Genomic DNA, 24273 nt, shown 5'->3' on the forward strand with positions numbered 1-24273 from the left:
CGGCCGATCCATCGATGCGGCAGCTCCGTGTTCAGGTACCCGCGAACTTCACGATGAAAACGGGGTGGAGCCCCATCCGGCTGAAAGATAAACGGAGAGTCCGAATGCATTTGAGGCATCCGCCATCGCTGCAGCATGTCCAAGTAGGAGTATCCAGTGACAGTGCTCTCGGCGAAGAAGAATGGCCCGTACAGTTTCCGACGTGACATGTTTCCTACTAGCGCTGACTGTCGGCAAATTACCAAACTATGCTGTGGCGGTATACATGAAAAAAAAAAAAGAAAAAAAAAAACTTTCAGGGCTTCTCCTCAAAATGACATATGTATGCTATCTGTATGTGGTTTGCGTACTGTAAGACCTTCGGTACACACACCATCAGATTATTTGACTTGTCGCTCTAACGAAGTAGGCGAGTGTCAGCAATATGTCCCGTGGTCTTATCGTGGCGTGTTTATCTTCTGCCGTTAGGTCAGACGATAGAAAAGCCACTTGCACGCTTAGAGTAGCAGATTGACGGTGATGTCTGAAAGATGAACGGAGAGTCCGAATGCATTTGAGGCATCATCCATTGCTGCAACATGTCGAAGTAGGAATTACGTAACTTGATTCAGGATGCTGTTTACAATTGACAATCTGAAGTTCCTTTGGTCTTGGTACGTTAATCTTATTCTCACATATCTCTGATACTTGACAAAGTGTCTAGTCATTTGTCTTCATGGCTATGTAAAGGAATATGGTAATCTTATTAGGCCCAGACTGAAACTTGACTATAGACTGGTACAGACAAATGCAGACTGGTACAGACTAATGCAGACTGGTAATCGGAGGTCTGTACACTCGTTATAATACCTAAAGCGTTCGGGTATCACTGAGCGAGTGTGATCCGCAAGGAGAAAAGGTTCTATGTTAGCAGCAATCTCATTGGCTGCATTACATATTAATACGCGGATCGGCGGAAACAGAATTTGGTCCGTCTCTATGGCAGCGCCATCTCGCAGTGCGGAGACGGACGAGCGCTGCGCCTGCGCTGTTGTGCTTAGCGGGGCGCGCTCTAGTGGGAAAGTTATGTACGCGCTGACTACGCGGAACTATGTACACAACACTGTACAATGTTTTGTTTTTGTGTAACAAATAATTGAAAGTGGTCCCGGACGTTATGTACATCCTGTGTTTATACTGTCACGAACAAAACCGAAGGTCACACCTCCGTACATGAGCTTGTGGGGTGTACTAAACAACCGTCCCTTATGCACACATTGACCAATTCAAGGAGACAGTCGTAACAGCGGAGCGACGACCCGCAGTTAGAAACACTGTCAGGAGAGAGCGCCGCGGCGATAGGCGCTTGGCGACCCGCTGCGCAGTGGACGGGCGGCCACCTGCCACGACGTGTGGCGAGCGAGCAGCAGCTCCGGTGTGGGAGGCGAAGGTGAAGGCCAGGCGAGCTGGTATTTGCGTGGGGCCTGTTTTTGCTCGCTGGGCGTGAGAGATAATGACAGCGCCCGCAGGCGCTTCCTACCGCGGGTGATAATCAGCGACTGATTTCACCCGCAGAAATACCGCCACGGAAGCGGCATTTAACAAACTCACCTACAGGTGTTTGCGTTCGAATTTCTCCAGAAACAGCATCCTGCTGTCTCCTTGAATTGCTCAATGTAAGCATAACGTCGATCAGTTGCAGAATTTTGGAACACGTATTATGTTCGAGTATAATGACTTTTCTGGAGATTAGAAATCCACTCTGTAGGAATCAGCATGGGTTTCGAAAAAGACGGTCGAGTGAAACCCAGCTCGCGCTATTCGTCCACGAGACTCAGAGGGCCATAGACACGGGTTCACAGGTAGCTGCCGTGTTTCTTGACCTCCGCAAGGCGTTCGATACGGTCCCCACAGTCGTTTAATGAAAAAAGTAAGAGCATATGGACTATCAGACCAATTGTGTGATTGGATTGAAGAGTTCCTAGATAACAGAACGCAGCATGTCATTCTCAACGGAGTCTTCCGAAGTAAGAGTGATTTCAGGTGCGCCGCAGGGGTGTGTTGTAGAACCGTTGCTATTCACAATATACATAAATGACCTCGTGGATAACATCGGGAGTTCACTGAGGCTTTTTGCAGATCATGCTGTGCTATATGGAGACGTTGTAACAATGGAAAATTGTAGTGAAATCAGGAGGGTCTGCAACGAATTGACGCATGGTGCAGGGAATGGCAATGCAGACAAGTGTAATGTGCTGCGAATACATAGAAAGAAAGATCCTTTGTCATTTAGGTACAATATAGCAGGTCAACAACTGGAAGCAGTTAATTCCATACATTATCTGGGCGTACGCATTAGGAGTGATTTAAAATGGAATGATCATATAAAGTTGATCGTCGGTAAAGCAGATGCCAGACTGAGATTCATTGGAAGAATCCTAAGGAAATGGAATCCGAAAACAAAGGAAGTAGGTTACAGTACGCTTGTTCGCCCACTGCTTGAATACTGCTCAGCAGTGTGGGATCCGTACCAGATAGGGTTGATAGAAGAGACAGAGAAGATCCAACGGAGAGCAGCGCGCTTCGTTACAGGATCATTTAGAAATCGCGAAAGCGTTACGGAGATGATAGATAAATTGCAGTGGAAGACTCTGCAGGAGAGATGCTCGGTAGCTCGGTACGGGCTTTTGTTGAAGTTTCGAAAACATACCTTCACCGAAGAGACAAGAGGTATATTGCTCCCTCCTACGTATATCTCGCGAAGAGACCATGAGGATAAAACCAGAGAGATTGGAGCCCACACGGAAGCACACCGACAATCCTTCTTTCCACGAACAATACGAGACTGGAATAGAAGGGAGAACCGATGGAGGTACTCAAAGTACCCTTCGCCACACACTGTCAGGTGGCTTGCGAAGTATGGATGTAGAGCCGGCCGCGGTGGTCTAGCGGTTCTAGGCGCGCAGTCCGGAACCGCGCGACTGCTACGGTCGCCGGTTCGAATCCTGCCTCGGGCATGGATGTGTGTGATGTTCTTCGGTTGATTAGATTTAAGTAGTTCTAAGTTCTAGGGGACTGATGACCACAGATGTTAAGTGCCATAGTGCTCAGAGCCATTTGAACCATTTTTTATGGATGTAGATGTAGATGCTGACCACCTCTTCCCTCTTCATCTTTCGATAGAGGAGCTTCCAAAAGGCGGGTAAATACATTGGTTCTGCTACCTCGGCCTTTGGTAGATATATTAAGCATGCTCCAACAGCGAAAATTTCGCAAATTTGCATCTCCCTCACTTCCAGCAAAAGTCACTTATGGAAAACAAATAAAAGCACGGGTGTCGGAACGACATGACGCTACCACCTGCGCAGACATGGCAGCTAGTGAACAATCCACTTAAATTGTCCCTAAGTACGGCCTAAATTAGTTTAGAGCCCTTTTGGTGCAGTAAATTTCAGACTACCTGGCGATTCGGGCTAAAGAAAACCACTGATGAAACGGTGAGAATCCAAGCAATAGAAATTCTGGCAATTACACAGATAGATAGTTGTCTCAAACTGTATGAAGTGCAAATAATGAAGTCGATTAACGATCTCATTACATACTTGTTTGTAGAAAGTATGTTGCATCCGATATTGCAGATGGGTTTGTTTCTTACCTCCCTGGGTTCTTCGTGGAAAACTGGCAAAACAGTAAATACGAACCACTCTGCATGAAAAGTCGGTCCGTCTTAACGCATTAATTGCCTAGTATCTATCCTGTATAAAATGGTTTCCTTCAACTTGCATAGAACCGAATACGAACACAATTATTTTTAAGTTTTAATACAACAAAAAATACTAACCAATTTCAGAGATGTCGTCAGATGCTATGGAACTACTGAGAGCCTTGTTTCTTCTCTTACACAGCCTGCAAGTCCTACAGGAGTCAACGCGATGGTCTGACGTACCACATCCTCTACGGCGAGAAAGCTCGACAGGCGGAGTTTCCACATATGGTAAGTCTAAGAAAATGCTTTTGCTTACAACATTATACATTTATGTAAGTACACTTTACACGGTCCGTGTCGATGCACGCCACGCAAGTCTCCCAGGGAGTGAACACTAGGTACTATGCTAGAGCCATATTAGGCAGAACGGTGTTCTTCGTGGCTGACTTAAATCACCCTCAGCATATACAACAGACGTCCTTATCCACCAGTAACGTCAACACCACATCGGCCTTGTTTAGAAACATGGAGTTGACGAACGGTGAAAAATAAGAGCACTGAAAATGGAAGGTCGAGAAAATTTTGTTTTTAAAAAAAGCTGGACCTATTCAGTTTGTTCTAAGTTTCATCTGAATGTCTCACAGTCTTAGCTGGGAAGCCCGCCTCCGCGGTTCGGTAGTCAGCGTGTCTGGCTGCGATGCAGAGCACATGGGTTCGATGCCCCGTACTGCCAACAACTTTTCTTAGGTAGCAGGACTGGAACGGAGTGACCTCAGCCCGGTCACGCTGCTTACTGAGGAGCTAGAGGAGTGGGACTCTACACGTGTGCCACCAACTCGACAGTCGTGTGCGCTGTGGCAACCTCAGCCGCACACCATCGACGCCTGCGGGAAGCTCTGCACACGCCACGGCTGCAGATTCTGCAGGAGAAGCGTCACAACCTGACTGAGCCTCTTCTAGCGCGTCCAGCTCGTTGTGTGTCACAATAATGTCAGGCGTATTCCACTGCTTATGATTTACTGCACAGACTCACATACCAGTCTTCGTGTTACTGTACCACTACATAATTTACACTGCAAGGTGTTATGTGTGGCTATTGCCTGTGGTGGATATCTTACAGAGATTGCCGACACTTCAACACGGAGATCTGTTCTGCAAGCACGTCTGCTACAAATAATTTGCATCTGACTCCAACAAAAGAAGAGCCTGTCCTTACAGATGGGATAGTTCGCACATCCGTGCTTTGGCGAAGCTGTTCCGTCCTGCGGCTAACTGTCAGGAATCCTCATCCGCGATGTTTCGTATCAGGAACAATTCTGTGTGTTTTATTCAGCTCCGCCACGTTCAAGCCGATAATTGTATGAAAAACGTAAAACCTTCTGTTTCGCCTGGCCTCTGAAATCAGCTTCAGAATTTTCCTAAAGACTTTCCATAGCTGCAATGAATACTTAATGAATAGTATGTTTCATGATGCTTTAGTCCAAGCGTAGTTGTAGAGTCCTCCATTAGGGGGGGTAGGCGAGACGGAAGATGTAGAAAAATCATCTGCTGCGCAAAAAAATGGTTCAAATGGCTCTGACCACTATGGGACTTAACTGCTGTGGTCATGAGTCCCCTAGAACTTAGACCTTCTTAAACCTAACTAACCTAAGTACATCACACACATCCATGCCCGAGGCAGGATTCCAACCTGTGACCGTATCGGTCGCGCGTTTCCAAACTGTAGCGCCTAGAACCGCTCGGCCACTTCGGCGGGCTCTGCTGTGCAGTCCGCCTGCTTAGCTGAGTGGTAACGCGCTTTGCCTATCATGCGGCGGTCCCGGGTTCGATTCGCGGGCGGATTGGAGGTTTCCTCCGCTCGTGGACTGAGTATTCTGTTGTCCTCCTCATCATTCATCATCACCGACATGCAAGTCACCCAGTGTGCCATCACCTGAAGTAAGCCTTGCAACTCGGCGGCCGAACTTCTCCGGATGGGGCCTCCAGCCCAACAATGCAACACGATCATTTCATCTGCTCTGGATTGTCGCATCGAATTAGTTAGCACCTGCAAATAAACAACCCAGTGGACAAAAATTGTTCAAATGGCTCTGAGCACTATGGGACTTAACATCTATGGTTATCAGTCCCCTAGAACTCAGAACTACTTAACCCTACCTAACCTAAGGACATCACACACATCCATGTCCGCGGCAGGATTCGAACCTGCGACCGTAGCAGTCGCGCGGCTCCGGACTGAGCGCCTAGAACCGCTAGAGCACCGCGGCCGGCCCCAGTGGCCAGATTTCCAAAAAGCACTGCAATCGTTTCTGCAGCCTGAAAGAAGCAGAAGGGGCTTCAATGAACTGCACGCTGGTTTTGACGTTTGCGGCGCCCATGTTGATCACCTGTAATAAGAGTTAAAATCTTGGAAAGACGCTCTGACCACTGGCAGTGAATCTATTTTCTGTATTTCCTATAGTTTTCGTGCAGTCGTTTTGTGAAACCTCGGAGGTACTTGTGAGCAACCCAGGACTATTGCGCAAATGCAGAAAACCACTATTGAAGGAAGACTGCGCATCACTTTTCTGGTGCCTATCGCATAACTCGCTTAAGCTGCGTGAGAGTTTCAGAGGCGGTTAGCGGCCTGTTGAGGATTTTCCCGTCGCTCCTTACACCGGTTGAACGGGACGGAAAGTGGCTACCCGTAGTACCGGTTCAAAACTACACTCGACCAGGTAGTGTGTGGAGTGTACAAGCAGACTCTGTCGTGTTGCAGGCGGCCCTGGGCTACAGCGTGGCGGGCACGGAGGGCCTCAGCTGGCTGTGCGGAGGGACCCTCATCAGCGACCAGTTCGTCCTCACCGCGGCCCACTGCTGCGCCAACAGGATCACGTGAGTACTGTACTGCTGCCTCGGCAGTCACTGAGCTACCAGGAGAGGCCGCACCTCCGCCGCCTCGTCCTTCTCACTGTGTCGCATACGCACTGAGGTGACAAAAGTCATGGGGCAGTTCCTAGCATTGTGTCGGCGGCGTAGTGCAGCGGATCTACGTGGCATGGAGGTCCTCTGCAGAAATACTTAGTCACGCTGCCTCTGGAGCCGACCACAATTGCGCAAGTGTTCCCCCTGCATTAGTCTGCGATCTCTCGATTATTTCCCATGTCGGGTGACCTGGGTGGCCAAATAATTTGCCCGAGCTGTCCACAATGTTCTTCAAAGCAATCGCGAACAGTTGTGGTCTGGTGACATCGCGCAGTGCCATCCGTAACAATTCCATCGTTGTTTGGGAACATGATTTCCATGAATGGCTGCAAATGGTCTCCATGTAGCCGGAGATAACTATTTCCAGTCAATGATCGGTTCAGTTTGGCCAGAGGATCCACTCCATTCCATGTAAACGCAGCCCACTCCAGTGGTTGCACAGTGCCCTGTTGACAACTTGGGTGCACAGCTTCGCGCGGTCTGCACCACCCTCGATCCCTACCATCAGCTCTAACCAACTGAAATCGGGACTCGTGTGACCAGGCAACAGTCTTCCAACCGATACATTCACGAGCCCAGCACAGGCGCTGCAGGCGAAGTCGTGCTGCTAGCAAAGGCACTCCGAGGCGGTCACCTGCTGCCGTGGCCCACTAACGCCAAACTTCGCCACACTGTCCTAACGGATTGCTGCGTCATTCGTCCCATATCGATTACTGCGATTATCTTACGCATCGTTTCGTGTTTGTTAGCACTGACATTTCTAAGCAAACGCCGATATTTTCGGTCGTCAAGTGAAGACAGACGGCCATTGCATTGTCCGTGGTGGGAGGTAATGCCTGGAATTCGGGGTTTCCGGCTAACCGTTGACACTGAGAATTTCAGAACACTGTATTCCCTAACTATTTCCGAAATGGAATGTCCCATGCGTCTAGCTCCAACTACCATTCAGCGGTCAAAGTCTGTTAATTCCCGTCATAAGGCCATAAGTCGGAAACTTTATCACATAAATCAACTGACTACAAACGGCAGACCTGCCAATGCACTACCCTTCTGTGTCTTGTGTACACGACATTATCATCATCTGCGTTTGTGCACATCGCTGTCCCGTGACTTTTATCACCTCAGTATACCTGTCATCCTATTTCTGTTCGCAGTATTTGCATCCCAAATTAATCGATTAACTTTACCTGCACACTCCCGTACCCGAGACCTACTAGATCTGTTCTAGAGCTCAACGTGAAATCAATTCTAACTACAGAAACAACATCTAAATTCGCTCCATATTTGCAGCGTGGAATTGTATTAACATTTAAGTGCTTTAAACTGAATTATACTGCATTATCAATGCTGTAAAGTTTAAATGAGCCACTTTTCACAGTGTGCTTACCCGCATTTTTCAGTTCCACTTCTACTTTACGGTGGCAACACCACCAAACAAGGTAGTCGCCCTTCAGTGCGCCTACAGTTCCAGAACTAGGAGAAAGTTCACACACTTGTCCAGTCGCGTTATTTCGGTTATCAAGGGTTGCCCTTAACCACTTTAAATGAATGCTGCGGTGGTTTCCTAAACAGGCGGCGACGGCCACCGTTCGTCGTGCTTCCCCGGGTGCTCTGCAGCAGCCACCTCGCTGTCGGCGAGGTAAAGGTTTCCCCCTTCCACCGAACTCTGTTTCAACGGCGAATGTGTGTTGTAAGAAGCCGATACCAACTTTAGTCCCTTCACGTTTTCTTATCATATACCTGTACGACTGTATTTTTACTTGAATGAATTATAAGTAAGCAATTTATGAGCCGGACAGCATCAGTTCTTGGATGAGCCCTCCATCCATTGCCACTTGTATTTATCGGTGCTTTGAATCGCTGTGTTAAACCTAAGAACATAAGCACCCATGCTTTAACTAAAACTTTCACACTTGTCAAATATAAAAAAAATAGATGTCCTGAAAAAAGTAACTGTTTAACCTAATGTGAATATCAACAAATTGCTGCCAGTGAATGTGTGTTAACATGTATGTAAATGTCACGTACTCTTTTTCTTATTTCAGCACTTCATTAGCATAGATAGCTTGCATAGCAACAATCCCAACAGATTTAGAAGACTGTAGTACTGCCAAGACAGAACGTACCAAATACGTTAGGTACGGTAACTTACGTTCGGATGTACAACAAAATGTTCATGGAACGTATTCTATAAGGACAAAATAAGAAGCTGTCGGCCTGCAAGTGAGAGGCAGTGTTTCTTTGGTCACTAACGCACTTGTTCACTTTTGGGTCAATGCTCTTTTTCAACGTTTTTCCGGTCGAAAAGATTAGACGCCAGACCTGAAGTGTGATTCTGTAAGGTCTGCAAAACACCCATCTACGGCCTCAGCTACCTTTCCATTGAACTCGAAATATTTTCCAGCCACAAGTTTCTTTAGGTTCTGCATAAGATTTAAGTTAGAGGCTACGTATTCTGTTGAAGAGTGTGTACGTTCCAACAATTTATACTTAAAATCCCTTACTTTTGCATCACCGAAGCGGCTCTGTAAGCATGTGCCTTGTCTTTATGAAAGACTAGCTGACTAGCAGAAGCTGACCGGGCATGTATTTATTTCATTTCTATTCGTCAATCTGTTCCTTGCCCCTCTCCCTGTCCATCTCTTTTGTCCGCCTTCCTGCCCACCTTCTTCTCTCCCTCATCTCTGTCCACCTCCTCCACCACCATCCCAATCCTGTGTCCATCTCTCTGTCCATCTGCTGTCCCCCCTCTTTCTCTGTCGATCTCCTGCTCTCCCTCTCCCTGTACGATAGAATGATATAATTTTGTAGATAAATTCAGCGGCACATGTGTCTACTATGTGCTACATGCGTTGCGAACAGAGTTAATATCAAAGAAGTAATACATTCAAGAGTCATGCGAAATGCAGCGGATTTTCATGCATCTCAGTGTTTACGTCAGCCGGCCGCTGTGGCCGAGCGGTTCTAGGCGCTTCAGTCTGGAACCGCGCGACCACTACGATCACAGGTTCGAATCCTGCCTCGGGCATGGATGTCGGTGATGTCCTTGGGTTAGTTAAGTTTAATTAGGTCTAAGTTCTAGGGGACTGATGACCTCAGATATTAAGTCCCATGGTTCTCAGAGCCATTTGAAGCATTTTGTTTACGTCATTTCTCCTGAACTATGTGCCGCGCAATTCTATAATTTTGCACATTTATTCAGAGCCATATGTGAACACTGTCTGAAAAATATATCGTGAATACAGTTATCAGTAATCAATAATAAATTAAAACGATGTGCCTCATGCCACAGTTTCACCGTACGAACAGGGAAAAGGTAGCAAGCGGTAAGCTTTATTTTTTTCGTTTCATCATTATATGGGAGTTGTAATGAGAACAATTTTCGTAAAGGTTTGAAATTGCGAATAAAGTTTGTTGCAAATGACTAACCCTGTAAGGACTCTCGCTCTAAAATACTGGAAGAATAAAATATGGGTACTCGCAAATCGTCGCCTACACTTCTTTTATCTACGCTGAAGCTACCAATGAAAACACCATACAAGTCCGTATAGTAATTTTGGAGATTAACATGTGGAGACAGACAGACAGACATACAATAAAGTTTTACTAAAATTTGCTGACGTTATCTTAGGAAACCCCATGAAAATTCGTCTAGCGCGTTTGGAGATTAGCGTGTTGAAAGATTAACAGACAGACACACGGTGGTTTTAGAGATTTATTATGAGTATAGATTAGTTTTTCATCATTTGCAAAATCCATTTATTCACTTGTTTGATATACTTCGCTCCAGCCGACGAGTTGAACTTCGCCTGTTTTGGTGCAGAGCCATCTGCTTGCACCCTCTGCTTTGGTCTGCTGCTTTCCTTCGTTAACAAATGGAACCTAGTCTCGACCACAAATAACAAGTTGGCACAGAAAATTAATAGGATTCCTTCCAAAACAGTCCAAATATCGCTGAGAAATTGACTTTTAATATCCACTCTCCTACTGCGGTACGCTTTTTACAGAATTCTCAGTGTTTCCTCAGAGTTAGTTCCCCATGAAAAATGTACCAAACACTTTTCTGATGCTCCTGTTACGTCAGGTACTTCATATTTCGTAGACCTATAATAGACGATCGTCCGATACGTAATTTTGCGCTCTTTCCGGATTTTGTATCTGTGGTTTCAGTTTAAGAATGTTCAGTGGAAGTACGGTAGTTACACATTTCTTAAGCGTTACAAATGAAGAGCAAACTCCTTATAAACTTTCTTCAGTTATTAATAAATTTTAGTTGACAATTAATGGTTCAAACCAAACATTTCTGGGAAGAGAAGGGGTTTCAATTTGCCTGTTTCAACGGGATACATATAACTCAAGCACTTCAAAAAGTTGTTTAAATAAAGATTCTTCAGATCAAGTAGCCACTTGAGATAAGTTTTTAAGTAACGTATTTTAATACAACACATAGAAATCATGAACATCACGTCTGTGCTGCAATAAGATATTGTCTCCTTGCGCTCATAACTTCAGGTGATGAAGGTTTGATACTAATTTTATTTCATTGTTCATAAATAAGATGTTATATTGAATATTTTTCATGATGCTCACAATGAAGCTATAATTTTGCAACGTGATTTTGATAATAATATCACGTTTAAGTTTAAATGGTTGTTGTACATGACAGATTCAGATTAACAGTATGGATAGTCTGCAAAAATCAGCAGAGAGCTCTAACTGGGGAGGCATCAAAAATGGTGTCCCTTAGGGTTCAGTCTTGGGTCCCTTATTGTTCTTAATATATATTAATGGGTTGCCACTCTATATTCATGAAGATGCTGATGATAAAATTATAGTAATGACACCCAACAAACAAGAGTTAGCTGAGGAAATTGTAAACAATGTCTTTCATAAAATTATGAAGTGGGTCTCTGCAAATGGACTCTCGGTAAATTTTCAGAAAACACAGTGTGCATAACTCTGTACAATAAATGGCGTATCGCCATTGATAAATATTGACTTTGAACAGAAACCTGTTGCTAAGACCGAATATTCAAAATTTCGGGAGTGTGCATTGATGAGAAACCGAATTGGAAGAAACACATTGATGATCTGCTGAAACGGTTATGTTCATATACATATACTGTTGGGTTACTGGAAATTTTGCTGATAAACGTATCAGTAAATTAGCCTGTTATGGCTATTTTCATTTACTGTCTTCAAATGGTATCATATTTTGGGGTAATTCATGACTAACAGAAAAAGTATTCATTGCAGAAAAGCGAGTAATCAGAATAATAGCTGGAGTCTACCCAAGATCACCTGGCAGACATTTATTTAAGGAACTCGGGATATTCGCAGTACCTTCGCAATACATATACTTACTTATAAAATTTGTTGTTGATAACCCATGCCAGTTCAAAAATAATAGTGAAGTTCATAGCTACAACACTAGAAGAAAGGGTGATCTTCACTATTTTAGGCTAAATCTGACTTTGGTACAGAAAGGGCTGAATTATGCTGCCACAAAAGCCATTGATTATTTCCCAAATAGCATTAAAAATCTGACAGATAGCCAACCAACATTTAAAAGCAAATTAAAAGAATTTGTGAATGATAACTCCTTATACTCAATAGATGAATTTTTAGATATGAAGTGGCAACTGTAATATATATCATTACGAAATGCCGTATTCATGATCTATGGAACAAGTATTAATGTAAAGTAATGCTCTTGATTTGAAAACAGTAAATAAAAGTTAATTGTCTTGTCTGTCGAATTCCTTGTGACAAATTTGCTTAGAGGTACCGTTTACGGTCGTTAAAGAGACTGGCATCCACGTGAGAGAATCTGTTCTACATTAAAGCAGGGATAATCCCGGACCTTTGGATTGCAGGAGGAGACCTCTGCGGGTGCAGATCGGGACGCTGGAGATCCCGCCCACGGAGGGCAGTGACTCCATGTACGGAGTGAAGGAGGTGGTCGTCCACCCGGGCTACAAGCGGCCCTACTACGCCAACGACATCGCGCTGCTGAGGCTGGACCGGCGGGTGCAGTTCTCGGACTCCGTGTTCCCCGCCTGCCTGTACACGGAGGGGGGCGACCCGCCCACGCTCACCGCCACCGGCTGGGGCGCGACCACGGCCAGCGGTGGGTAGGCCTACCTGCGCCGCGCCGCACCGCCACTGTAGCCTCGCCGCCACTGTAGCCTGTACCACGTCCGTACACCGTCCCCTCCCACTGTAACACCGCGGTCATTCACAACAACATTAACGCAGCACAACGGGCGATACTCGTACCACTTCTGCTTTACAGTTACACACATTATACAAGAGCGGAAGGCAGTTAACGGTAAAAGAAATCTGTTAGGATGAATCTACGTCCAACTTATACACAGTCATCCTACTCACTCACTAAACACACACTCACACCTATTCCACAGCCGGCCGTAGTGGCCGAGCGGTTCTAGGCGCTTCAGTCTGGAACCGCACGACCAGGCATGGATGTGTGTGATGTCCTTAGGTTAGTTAGGTCTAAGTAGTTGTAAGTTCTAGGGACTGATGACCCTTGATGTTAAGTCCCAAAGTGCTCAGAGCCATTTGAACCTATTCCACACTGGTGCATTCCTCCTGTTTCTGTTTTACCACGGAAACACTGATTGTGTCATTGTGTCGCTCTGTTGTCATCCATCCACACAGACACATTACATAAATGCTCAGACACCATCAGCGACCAACCCACCCATCCCCCCACCCCCACCCCCCACGCCTCCACTATATATTCGTTTTGATACACGCAAACTATTACTCCTGCAGAAAAACGAACATGACCCTTTTGTACGACGTTTAATGTAGTTAAATGTTCTACAGGGATACGTTTCTCGCCAGAGGCAACGGATTTCGAGCTACTCAAGGAAATGTACAAATGTGACCTTCAAACGCACCTCCACCCCCATACTCAACCGTCACCACTCAGGAGCCCTAGTGTACTGTTCCTGACACTCCCTCATACCACAGTTATGTTATGTTATGTTATGCTATGTTAACCGGGGGCCTAGAAACGACGGAGAGGTTCCGTCCCCGCCGCAGCCGCAGTGGTCCGCAACCCCACGACGACTACCGCAGTCCACTTCACCCCTCTGCCGCCCCACACCGAACCCAGGGTTATTGTGCGGTTCGGACCCCGGTGGACCCCCCAGGGAACGTCTCACACCAGACGAGTGTAGCCCCTATGTTTGCGTGGTACAGCAATGGTGCTGTACTCGTATGTGGAGAACTTGTTTTGTGCAGCAATCGCCGACATAGTGAAACTGAGGCGGAATAAGGGGAACCAGCACGCATTCGCCGAGGCAGATAGAAAACCGCCTAAAAACCATCAACAGACTGGCCAGCTCACCGGACCTCGACACTAATCCGCCGGGTGGATTCGTGCCGGGAAAGCCCTAATACCACAGTACAAACATGAATTGTTTCCGATATTCCACCTTTTCTGGTCAGTATCGATTGGACTCTTACACCACCAGCATAGTCGGTTGTTTCGTTAGCATTATTAATTTAAACGTGCCCGTGAAGGTACCGAAAGAAAAACGACTTTTGTAAACGTTACGCTAAAACTAATTAGGCAGGTAATTCGATACAAATTTAACCCGTAGAAACACAGTAGTTTCGTAGTCAGAAGAACTGACGAGTAAAACAATATAATTTTTTTCTGCTGCTTAAATTCGCAAAATTGTTACATAAAATTTACACAAACATCAGTTTTACAATTTTCGAGTGATCGACTAAGCCAGTGGCGTAATGCCACTGAATGAAGGCCAAAAAATTTCCAATGTGGGAAATAATTCGTGCACTCGCAAATGTTCGTAGGAGCGAATACCACCCAGAACATACCAGAAACCATGACCGGGATGGAGGGGTTGGGGGGGGGGGGGGGGGAGAGTGTGTGAGTAGGGTGCCTTTGCAGGTCAATCTTGTACGTTTTTCTTGAATTATTCGACAACTACAGCCTCAAGCGAAAACGGATCCCAGTACGGAACTTAAGTACACTAAATTTCCTCCACCGCAAGACCGCTACGGTCGCAGGTTCGAATCCTGCCTCGGGCATGGATGTTTGTGATGTCCTTAGGTTACTTAGGTTTAACTAGTTCTAAGTTCTAGGGGACTAATGACCTCAGCAGTTGTCCCATAGTGCTCAGAGCCATTTGAACCATTTTGATTAAATTTCCTACAAATAGTCTCGTCCATTATTCTTTTCTGAAGCACTATTACTTTGCATGTAGCGAACGAGAGAGTATGAGAACCTCCCGCAGCGTTTGGAGGCTACATATAACATTGTGGGTTGCATAAAACGATATCGGTAGGGACAGCTGCGTCACCGTTGACATTTCCTTTATTCGACGGAAGTGCCGGCAAACGAAATGGCTCGCAGCAGGCGGGCGAACTCCTCAGCAGGGGAGTCCTGGCCAGATAAGCCATACGCAGTTTTCGTTTATTTTTTGTCCAGGTGTGTATTCCAGCATAGTGCTGAAACTGTGCTAGTCCACAATGAAAACTCATTTTACAGACGGAGCTATTCGATCAAATGACCGACGCAGGGAACTGGTTTCGAAGGTACCTTCGCGAGAGAGTGAAATTTTTATATCTGTGCACAGCTGATAAACAGCAGAAATCCGGACAAATAATAAATGAACAGAAAGTTATAGGATTTATTGCTGTGAACATTGCTTGGAAATTTAACAGTAAGTGCTTTGAGATTCATATTTATTGAGATTATACCACAGACGACAGTAATTTGGTGGTAGAAATGTCAAAAACTTAAGTTCCTTGCTCGTACTCACTTTTTAACGTCTTACGGTATGATATCCTGAAATAACTTTTCACTGAAGCAGTCGTCATCATTACAAGCTGAACCAGAAATCTACCGATGAAAGCTGGCCGAAGTGGCCGTGCGGTTAAAGGCGCTGCAGTCTGGAACCGCAAGACCGCTACGGTCGCAGGTTCGAATCCTGCCTCGGGCACGGATGTTTGTGATGTCCTTAGGTTAGTTAGGTTTAACTAGTTCTAAGTTCTAGGGGACTGATTACCTCAACAGTTGAGTCCCATAGTGCTCAGAGCCATTTTTCTACCGATGAGATTCAGGGATACATTCTGAGTTTTGATGTAAGAGTCGCGTGATCTCGAGTAGTTATGTAATTACAGTATGCGGTTCGTCACACCACGTACCGCTGTTTCTGTGAGAACACCTTCACAGCAGTGGAAAGCCCTGTAGTACACAGCCACCAAAACGAAGAACGCAAAACGCAGAGCGACGCGACGGCCGTCAGGCAGAAGCGAAAGTGCCGCGTCGTGGTGGTCCGTCACTGCGGCCCGCAACACCTCAGCACACACACACACACACACACACACACACACACACACACACACACACACACACACTGCTGCACATCACTGCAGAGTCACTGCTGGCCTGCTGGAAAGATGTATCCGAGACAAGATGAACTGATACCGAATGCAAGTTTTAGGTCGAAGAGTAATGTGGGCGTTACTTTTTCCAGCAGCAGGTACCATGTATGATTGGAAAAGGTTCATTTCTCCTAAAAACATGCAGCGCATATCGTCGACATTTACACGGTAATGCCGACGGACTGAGTGCAATTCAGATAGCGAGATAAATGGAGGAAAGAAAGTGATCGTAATGAAGTACTTTGTAACGAAACTTCGTGGCAGATTAAAACTGTGTGCCCGACCGAGACACGAACTCGGGACCTTTGCCTTTCGCGGGCAAGTTCTCTACCAACTGAGCTCCCGAAGCACGACTCACGCCCGGTACTCACAGCTTTACTTCTGCCAGTACCTCGTCTCCTACCTTCCAAACTTTACAGAAGCTCTCCTGCGAACCTTGCAGAACTAGCACTCCTGAAAGAAAGGATACTTTGTAACGAGCCGCCGCTGTCTACACACTCCTTAAACCGTAGTACTCAGACAATATACCTGAACAACAGCAGAAATTTTGCCTGTTGAGGTCACGTTCAGCATGCCTGTGACTAGATTCTCTGGTGTCTGATACTTAATAGTACGTTTCCAAGTCTGCGTGTCTCTCTGCGTTCTGTTGCAATAAGGCCACTAACGGTGGACCAACATACAAGTCACTCCAGCATCACTGAGTGAATGCCGGGATTAGTACGGTCCTGAAACTACGCCCCGTTTGAAGTCTCACTATACTTCCTGTGCACTCACTCTGATAGCAAGTACGCTGACGGAAAAAAAATCGCAGGACTAGGAAGGAGTTGCCCGACGTAAACGAAAGTTGGTAGGCGTGTCTCCAGTTCTGAAATATGATGTCTATTCACATTTTGCACCAATCGCATAAGAGTGGTAGTAGTTGCGTCACTATGAGGATGCAAATCAGTTTGGCTCTGAATGCACGCCATAATGGTCGTGACCATTAGTCACCTTTGGGACTGGACTTTATGAGCCAGCCAAGAATGCCTTTAAGGCGCCAAAGACGCCATCATCAACCAACGCAAAAGGTCGTGTAACAGGCCTACGAGAAGCTTGATGTTCCTTCTGCCATACTGCAGAAAGGCTTATCGAGAAAGTAGGCACTGTAAGTGACTGCTGGCAGCGGTGATGACGAGAACGTACAGTCGCAAGAGCACCGGGCTCCGGACGGCAATGTCGCTCTGCCGAGAGAGAAGAACGTTCTATTCGGTGTACGGCTGTGGCGCATCGTACTCCATCTGCAGCAGTCGGCACCACATGGCACAACGAAATGTTGCAAATTGGTCACTTCTGAGACAGCTCCGAGCCAGACCGACCCCAGATCACCGTCATTTGTGACTTTAGTGGTGTCAAGCGAGAGCTCCCTGCAGGGCAGATTAGTGGTCTGATGGACTCTGGTTCTGCCTTGGTGCAATGATGGCCGTGTGGTGGTTAGTAGGAGGCCAGTTGAGGTCCTGCAACCAACCTGTCTGTGTGCTGGAAACATCGCACCTACACCTGCAGTTGTGGTCCGGAGTGTGATTTCATGTGACAGCAGGAGCAGTCTCGTGGTTATCCCACGCACCCTGACTGCAAATTGGTACGTCAGTCTGGTGATTCGACCTGTCGTGCTGCCATTCGTGAAAAGCACTCAAGGGGGTGTTTTCCAACAGGATAAGGCTCCTCCACATACCGCTGTTGTAAGCCAACATGCTGTACAAAGTGTTGGCATGTCGTCGGTCACCACATCTGTGTCCAGTCGAGCACATATATGACGTCATCGGTCTACAGCTCCAGCTTGATCCACAACCAGCATTTACCGTACGCGTACTGACCGATCAAGTAGAGTATGCGTGAGACTCCATACCACAAACTGACATACGGCAACTGTACAACACAATGCACGCACGTTTCATGGTTGCATTCAACATTCTGGCAGTTACACCGGTTATTAATATATCAGCAGTTCACATTTGCAATGGCTTATTTCGCGATTATATTAACATGACATCTCGCAATGTTAATCACTTAAATATTTTTCCAAGACAAATGTAGTCCCGAAATTTCGTTACTCTACATTAATTATTCTTTTGTGCTCCAAATTTCTTTTTTCGTCAGTGTACGTCTGTAGTGCCGTACCATATTGAATGTGTGAGGACTGTTCTCCAAATATTATCTGGTATACTGACATCGTAATATATTGACCTTGTAACATAATGACTTTATAAAATATTGAGTTGTTCCACGTCATACAGCATTATTGTGCATCTGATGTGTGAATGATTCAAGTAATTAATAGTACTAGTATAATTACAAAACGTAAATTTTTTCTGGACATATGAGCACCTGCATCTTCGAGCTACGAGCCTGTGTCAGCAGAAAGAGGTAGTATTATCTGCCTGTAATGAGAAGTAGATTAACTGCATCCTAATATTTTTCTTCCGTTTCTTATTTTATGTGAATAAATGGATCATTTCTTTGTGCATAGAGCCTTGTATGTAGTGAGACGCACCGGTTACGGCGGTTATAAACATTTATAGTTACTCCTCTAGATATCAGTCACTTCCTCGTGCAGCCGAGGGTAACAGCTGTTAACAGTCCTTCTTCGACCTCTTTGCAGGGACGAGGATGAGCCCGCTGCTGCTGAAAACAACGATTTCGCCGTTCCCGCTGTCGCACTGCCAGAGGACTTACGAGAACAAGTTCCCCAACGGGCTGGACTCGTCGGTGATCTGCGCCGGCGACCCGCAGGGGAAGGCCGACACCTGCGTCGTAAGTACTTCAGGCCAGTTCTGCGCATTGGCGTAAGCACATCATGCAAAAATGCGGTGATGGAAACTGCAATTCATTCACCATTCAGACGTCAAAACGACTCCACGTTTCTTCTTTACGTGAGAGTGACGTAGTTTTAAGGACACAGCCTGGCAAAAATAAAAAGTGAAGCTGGCAAAAGTGGAGGGGAGAAGGAAATGAAACTTCAGAGGTGGGAGGGTGTGTGATGTTATTTCAGTGATTACAAAGACGAGTCAGGTGTCAGTTCAGTGATTACAAAAAGAAATGTTCAAATGTGTGTGAAATCTTACGGGATTTAACTGCTAAGGTCATCAGTCCCTAAGCTTACACACTACTTAACCTAAATTATCCTAAGGACAAACACACACACCCATGCCCGAGGGAGGACTCGAACCTCCACCGGGACCAGCCGCACAGTCCATGACTGCAGCGCCTGAGACCGCTCGGCTAATCCCGCGCGACAGTTACTACAAAATCGAGTCAAATTTAGAAAGGACTTGCACGTTGGGGACGGCGTCACGCAGCCGTCGCATCCCCTCCTGGTGCAAGCTGGCTTGCGACTGCTCGGACTGGTCCGTCACGCCCTGGATGCAGGCACGCAGGTGGAGCTGACGTCCCTGCTACGACACATCGGGGGATCTCGCTGGCCACGGCAGTAGCTCAGCGTCGCGTAACCACTTCACAGAGACACGTACTACGTATGATTTACACTCCGCAAACCACCCAACGGTGTGTGACGGAGGGCACTTTACGTGCCAGTGTCATTACCTCCCTTTCCTGTTCCAGTCGGGTATGGTTCGTGGGAAGAACGACTGCCGGAAGGCCTCCGTGCGCGCTGGAATCTCTCTAATTTTATATTCGTGATCTCCTCGCGAGGTATAAGTAGGCGGAAGCAATATATTCGATACCTCATCCAGAAACGCACCCTCTCGAAATCTGGACAGCAAGCAAGCTACACCTCGATGCAAAGCGCCTCTCTCGCAGAGTCTGCCACTTGAGTTTGCTGAACATCTCCGTAACGCTATCACGCTTACCAAATAACCCTGTGACGAAACGCGCCGCTCTTCTTTGGATCTTCTCTATCTCCTCTGACAACCCGACCTGGTACGGATCCCACACTGATGAGCAATACTCAAGTATAGGTCGAACGAGTGTTTTGTAAGCCACCTCCTTTGTTGATGGACTACATTTTCTAAGGACTCTCCCAATGAATCTCAGCCTGGCATCCGCCTTATCAACAATTAATTTTATATGATCATTCCACTTCAAATCGTTCCGCACGCATACTCCCAGATATTTTACAGAAGTAACTGCTTCCAGTGTTTGTTCCGCTATCATATAATCATACAATAAAGGATCCTTCTTTCTATCTATTCGCAATACATTACATTTCTCTATGAGGGTCAGTTGCCACTCCCTGCACCAAGTGCCTATCCGCTGCAGATCTTCCTGCCATTTCGATGCAGTTCTCTAATGCTGCAACTTCTCTGTATACTACAGCATCATCCGCGAAAAGCCGCATGGAACTTCCGACACTATCTACTAGGTCATTTATATATATTGTGAAAAGCAATGGTCCCATAACACTCCCCTGTGGCACGCCAGAGGTTACTTTAACGTCTGTAGACGTCTCTCCACTGACAACAACATGCTGTGTTCTGTTTGCTAAAAACTCTTCAATGCAGCCACACAGCTGGTCTGATATTCCGTAGCCTCTTACTTTGTTTATCAGGCGACAGTGCAGAACTGTATGGAACTCCTTCCATAAGTCAAGGAAAATAGCATCTACTTGGGAGTCTGTATCTAATATTTTCTGGGTCTGATGAACAAATAAAGAGAGTTGGGTCTGGTACGACCACACCGCACGGAAAGACACAGGTGAGAGCGTAGGGTGTCCGGGAGGTGCGGCAGGGCCGGCCAGCTCTCTGTCGCTGCCAGCCATCACCACGGGTCACACCTGCTGAGTTCGCATATCGTGGCGCTAGGAGTACAGCCGCCGTGCTTCTCCAGATCATTTGAAGAACGGGACGCCGCCATACTTGCCGACGATGCTCATCCGCGGCGGTGCAGAACCACAGTTCATCGCCAAAGACAACGCGACGCCAGACATCCGCAGTCCACGCTTCACTGTCCCAGAACCACTCTAAAAGCAGCCGTCCGTGTCGCGGTGACACGGCAGGCGTGTCGTCACTCCCCTAGTCCGACTGCTGCCAGCCGGCCTCCGACCAATAGTGCAGGCAGACGTACAGTCAAGTACTTGTTGTTTGGTGGCAGTCGCGGATGTGAATGAGCTGCAGAGTGGTCGGTGCACAACTCAGCGAGCCTCCATTCTGGTGGTCAGACTTGGGCTGTCCTCACGTTCCCATCCAGTCCAACGTAAGGCTGCTGTCACATCCGAATATGCCACAAATGTGGATACTGCACTACTCGAACAGCCGGCCAAATGGACGCCCACAACTACCCCTGTCGAACTCTGTCAGTTGCCGATAACGTTGTCTCGCGGAAGTATCCGGCAGCTGCGCGTCCTTCACGGTGATTAAAAACGTCTGACGCCGCCGTTACGCCTCTTATATACCCTACCAGGCCTGGCGACAACACGAAACGCAGACGTCACTAGCATACACTGGAGGCCGATCTACCTGTCACAGACAACTCCCGCTCTAATCATTTAGATATCCGCACACGGCGTGCACGAGTACCAAGTTACATTGACATCTAATCGAGTGTGCTAAATGGTTCACTTATGTTTGTCAGGCCATGTCTACCTGCATGGCTGCCAATTCGTATGTCAAAATAACGTGTTATCTGTCACATAACAAACTTTTGAATTATATAAATGGAATATGAGCATCTTTCTTTCAAAGCATTTATGGTACTTTTGTTGGACGACATGTACATTTCCAGCCATTTGAAATTCAGGTGAGCTCAATGTAAACTGAAGCGCCAAAGAAACTGGTACAATCATGCGTATTCAAATATGTAGATATATAAACAGTCATAATACGGTGCTGCGGTCGCTAAGCCTACATAAGACAACAAGTGTCTGGCGCAGATGTTAGATCGGTTACTGTTGTTACAATGGCAGGTTATCAAGATTTAACTGAGTTTTACCGTAGTGTTATAGTCGGCACACAAGCAATGGGACACAGTATCTCCGAGGCAGCGGTGATGGAGACTTTCCCGTACGACCATTCCACGAGTGTACTGTGGATGTGAGGAATCCGGTAAAACATCAAATCTCCGACATCGCTGCGGCCGGAAAAAGATCCTGCAAGAACGGGACCAACGACGACTGAAGGGAAACGTTCAATGCGATAGAAGTGCAACCCTTCCGCAAATTACTACAGATTTCAGTGCTGTGCGATCAACAAGTGTCAGCGTCCGAAATATTCAACAAAACATCATCGATATGGGCTTTCGGAGCCGAAGGCCCACTCGTATATCCTTGATGACTGCGTGACAAAAAGCTTTACTCCTCGTCTCGGCCCGTCAACACCGACATTGGACTGTTGATGACTGTTGCCTCATCGGACAAGTTTCGTTTCAAATTCTATCGAGCGGATGGACGTGTAAGGGTATGGAGACAACCCCATGAAACCATGGGCCCTGCATGTCAGCAGGGGACTGTTCAAACTGGTGGAGGCTCTGTAATGGTGTGGGGCGTGTGCAGTTGGAGTGATATGGGACCCGTGATACGTCTAAATTCAACTCTGACAGGTGACACGTACGTAACCATCCTGTCTGATGACCTGCATACATTCAAAAGAGATCTGAACCCCCTCGCACTCTTACGGATTTATTGACAGCCCTGCAGGATTCATGGTGCCAATTCCTTCCAGCACTACTTCAGACATTAGTCGAGTCCACGGCACGTCGTGTTGCGGCACTTCTTCCCGCAAGCGGGGGTCCTATACCTTATTAGACGGGTATAGCAGTTTCTTTGGGTCTTCAGTGTATATACGTGTTAGATGCACTTTCATTGCAACTAACAAAACTATTTTATAATAGCATATACTCAGTTTATTTATGTTCGTAATTCTTTTCCTTGTTTCCAGTCTATGATAGCGCAGCATTGTCGATAACCCATTTCAAATGGTAATGACCATCTTCAGTAATTCGGTACGCTGAGGATAATGTTTTGTGAACGTCGACTGGAAATAACGAGAGAAAACGCTGTACCTCCTCGATCACTCTTTGCGTGGACTCAATTGTGTCGTAGTTGGTATTTATATTGACTCATTTCTCATCTCCAAAGAGTCACGCTAGAATCTATGGAGAAAGATGTGTGGGTGAGTCCTGTACTTAAATTTGTCTAACTAAACGATTGTTCGTTCTGTTTCAGGGTGATTCCGGAGGCCCTCTTCAAGTCATCGGAGAACGTGCTCCGTGTTCAATTGTCGGGATTACCAGCGTAGGGCCGAAACCGTGCGGCGGTTCCATACCCAGTGTGTACACGCGAGTCTCCAACTACCTAGACTGGATTGAGAAACACGTGTGGCCATAAAACATTATTCATAAACTAAACTGCTTATGGGAGTCGTAGTCATTGAACTTCGTCTTCCAGTACATACCTTCATACACTGTATTCCAGTTAGTTCAATGGCCAGTAAAGTGTACTGTCCGGCTGTCAAACTGTGATAACCTAACTGTTTAGTGTAAGAATGCTCTCATACTATTTATTAGTTGTGAAAAGTGTCAGAGTTCAGTTTTGCACATTGTAATAATTGCTTCAAAGACGTATCGATATGAGAAAAATTTATGTCCCATAGGCAATACAACAACAACTTCTCATATATTTCGCATGTACTGTAATGAGACTTCAAATTTATCCAAGTCTAGTTGCTTACTTCCTGTTTTTGAAATGACTTCTGCATATTGCAAATAAGACAGCCAACAAAATAATTCACCGTCAGTCCCAGTTGGTATTATTTCTAATATCATCTCAGCATACATCAAACTTCGATTGACTGGACCACTCACACAACACGACGAATCTATAGAACTCTTACGTACTGTGTTCACAACAATTCAACTCACTACTGTTATTCATTTTCATAAAATGATAGTTGTTTATTTTGTAAATACTACATAACTATAGCAATGTACATACTAAAAGTAAGAGAAGTAAAGAAAAAATTATGACTTTTCCTTCACTTTTAATGGTCCTGTTTAATAGGGCCTAGCATGTCCGAAAACAGAATTTCTCTGACGTAATATGTTCCTGAGGAGAAATGTTGCGGTTTTAAGTTACACTTGTGTATTTATGTACATAGCATTTTGGACTCAGTATTGTATTAATGTACCCGACTTACAGCATTTTGTCGATTTCACATGAGTTTTAATAACAATATTCTATTAAATCCAGTGTTTCT

The 24273-nt window shown here is 46.0% G+C and overlaps 1 protein-coding gene across 1 annotated transcript in view; it reads left to right on the forward strand.

The window, feature by feature from the left end:
• LOC124795553 (serine protease persephone-like) overlaps positions 1-24048 on the forward strand; it is a 42668-nt gene extending 18620 nt beyond the window's left edge. Inside the window, exons 3-7 of the mRNA XM_047259626.1 lie at positions 3885-3973; positions 6444-6559; positions 12526-12779; positions 18729-18880; positions 23244-24048. Of these exons, the coding sequence (XP_047115582.1) occupies positions 3885-3973; positions 6444-6559; positions 12526-12779; positions 18729-18880; positions 23244-23405 (773 nt within the window). The 3' untranslated portion in view covers positions 23406-24048. The remainder of the gene's footprint in view (positions 1-3884; positions 3974-6443; positions 6560-12525; positions 12780-18728; positions 18881-23243) is intronic.
• Positions 24049-24273: the final 225 nt, after the last annotated feature.

The sequence above is a fragment of the Schistocerca piceifrons genome, chromosome 4 (genome assembly GCF_021461385.2).
Source record: "Schistocerca piceifrons isolate TAMUIC-IGC-003096 chromosome 4, iqSchPice1.1, whole genome shotgun sequence".
Classification (NCBI taxonomy): Eukaryota; Metazoa; Arthropoda; class Insecta; order Orthoptera; family Acrididae; genus Schistocerca; species Schistocerca piceifrons.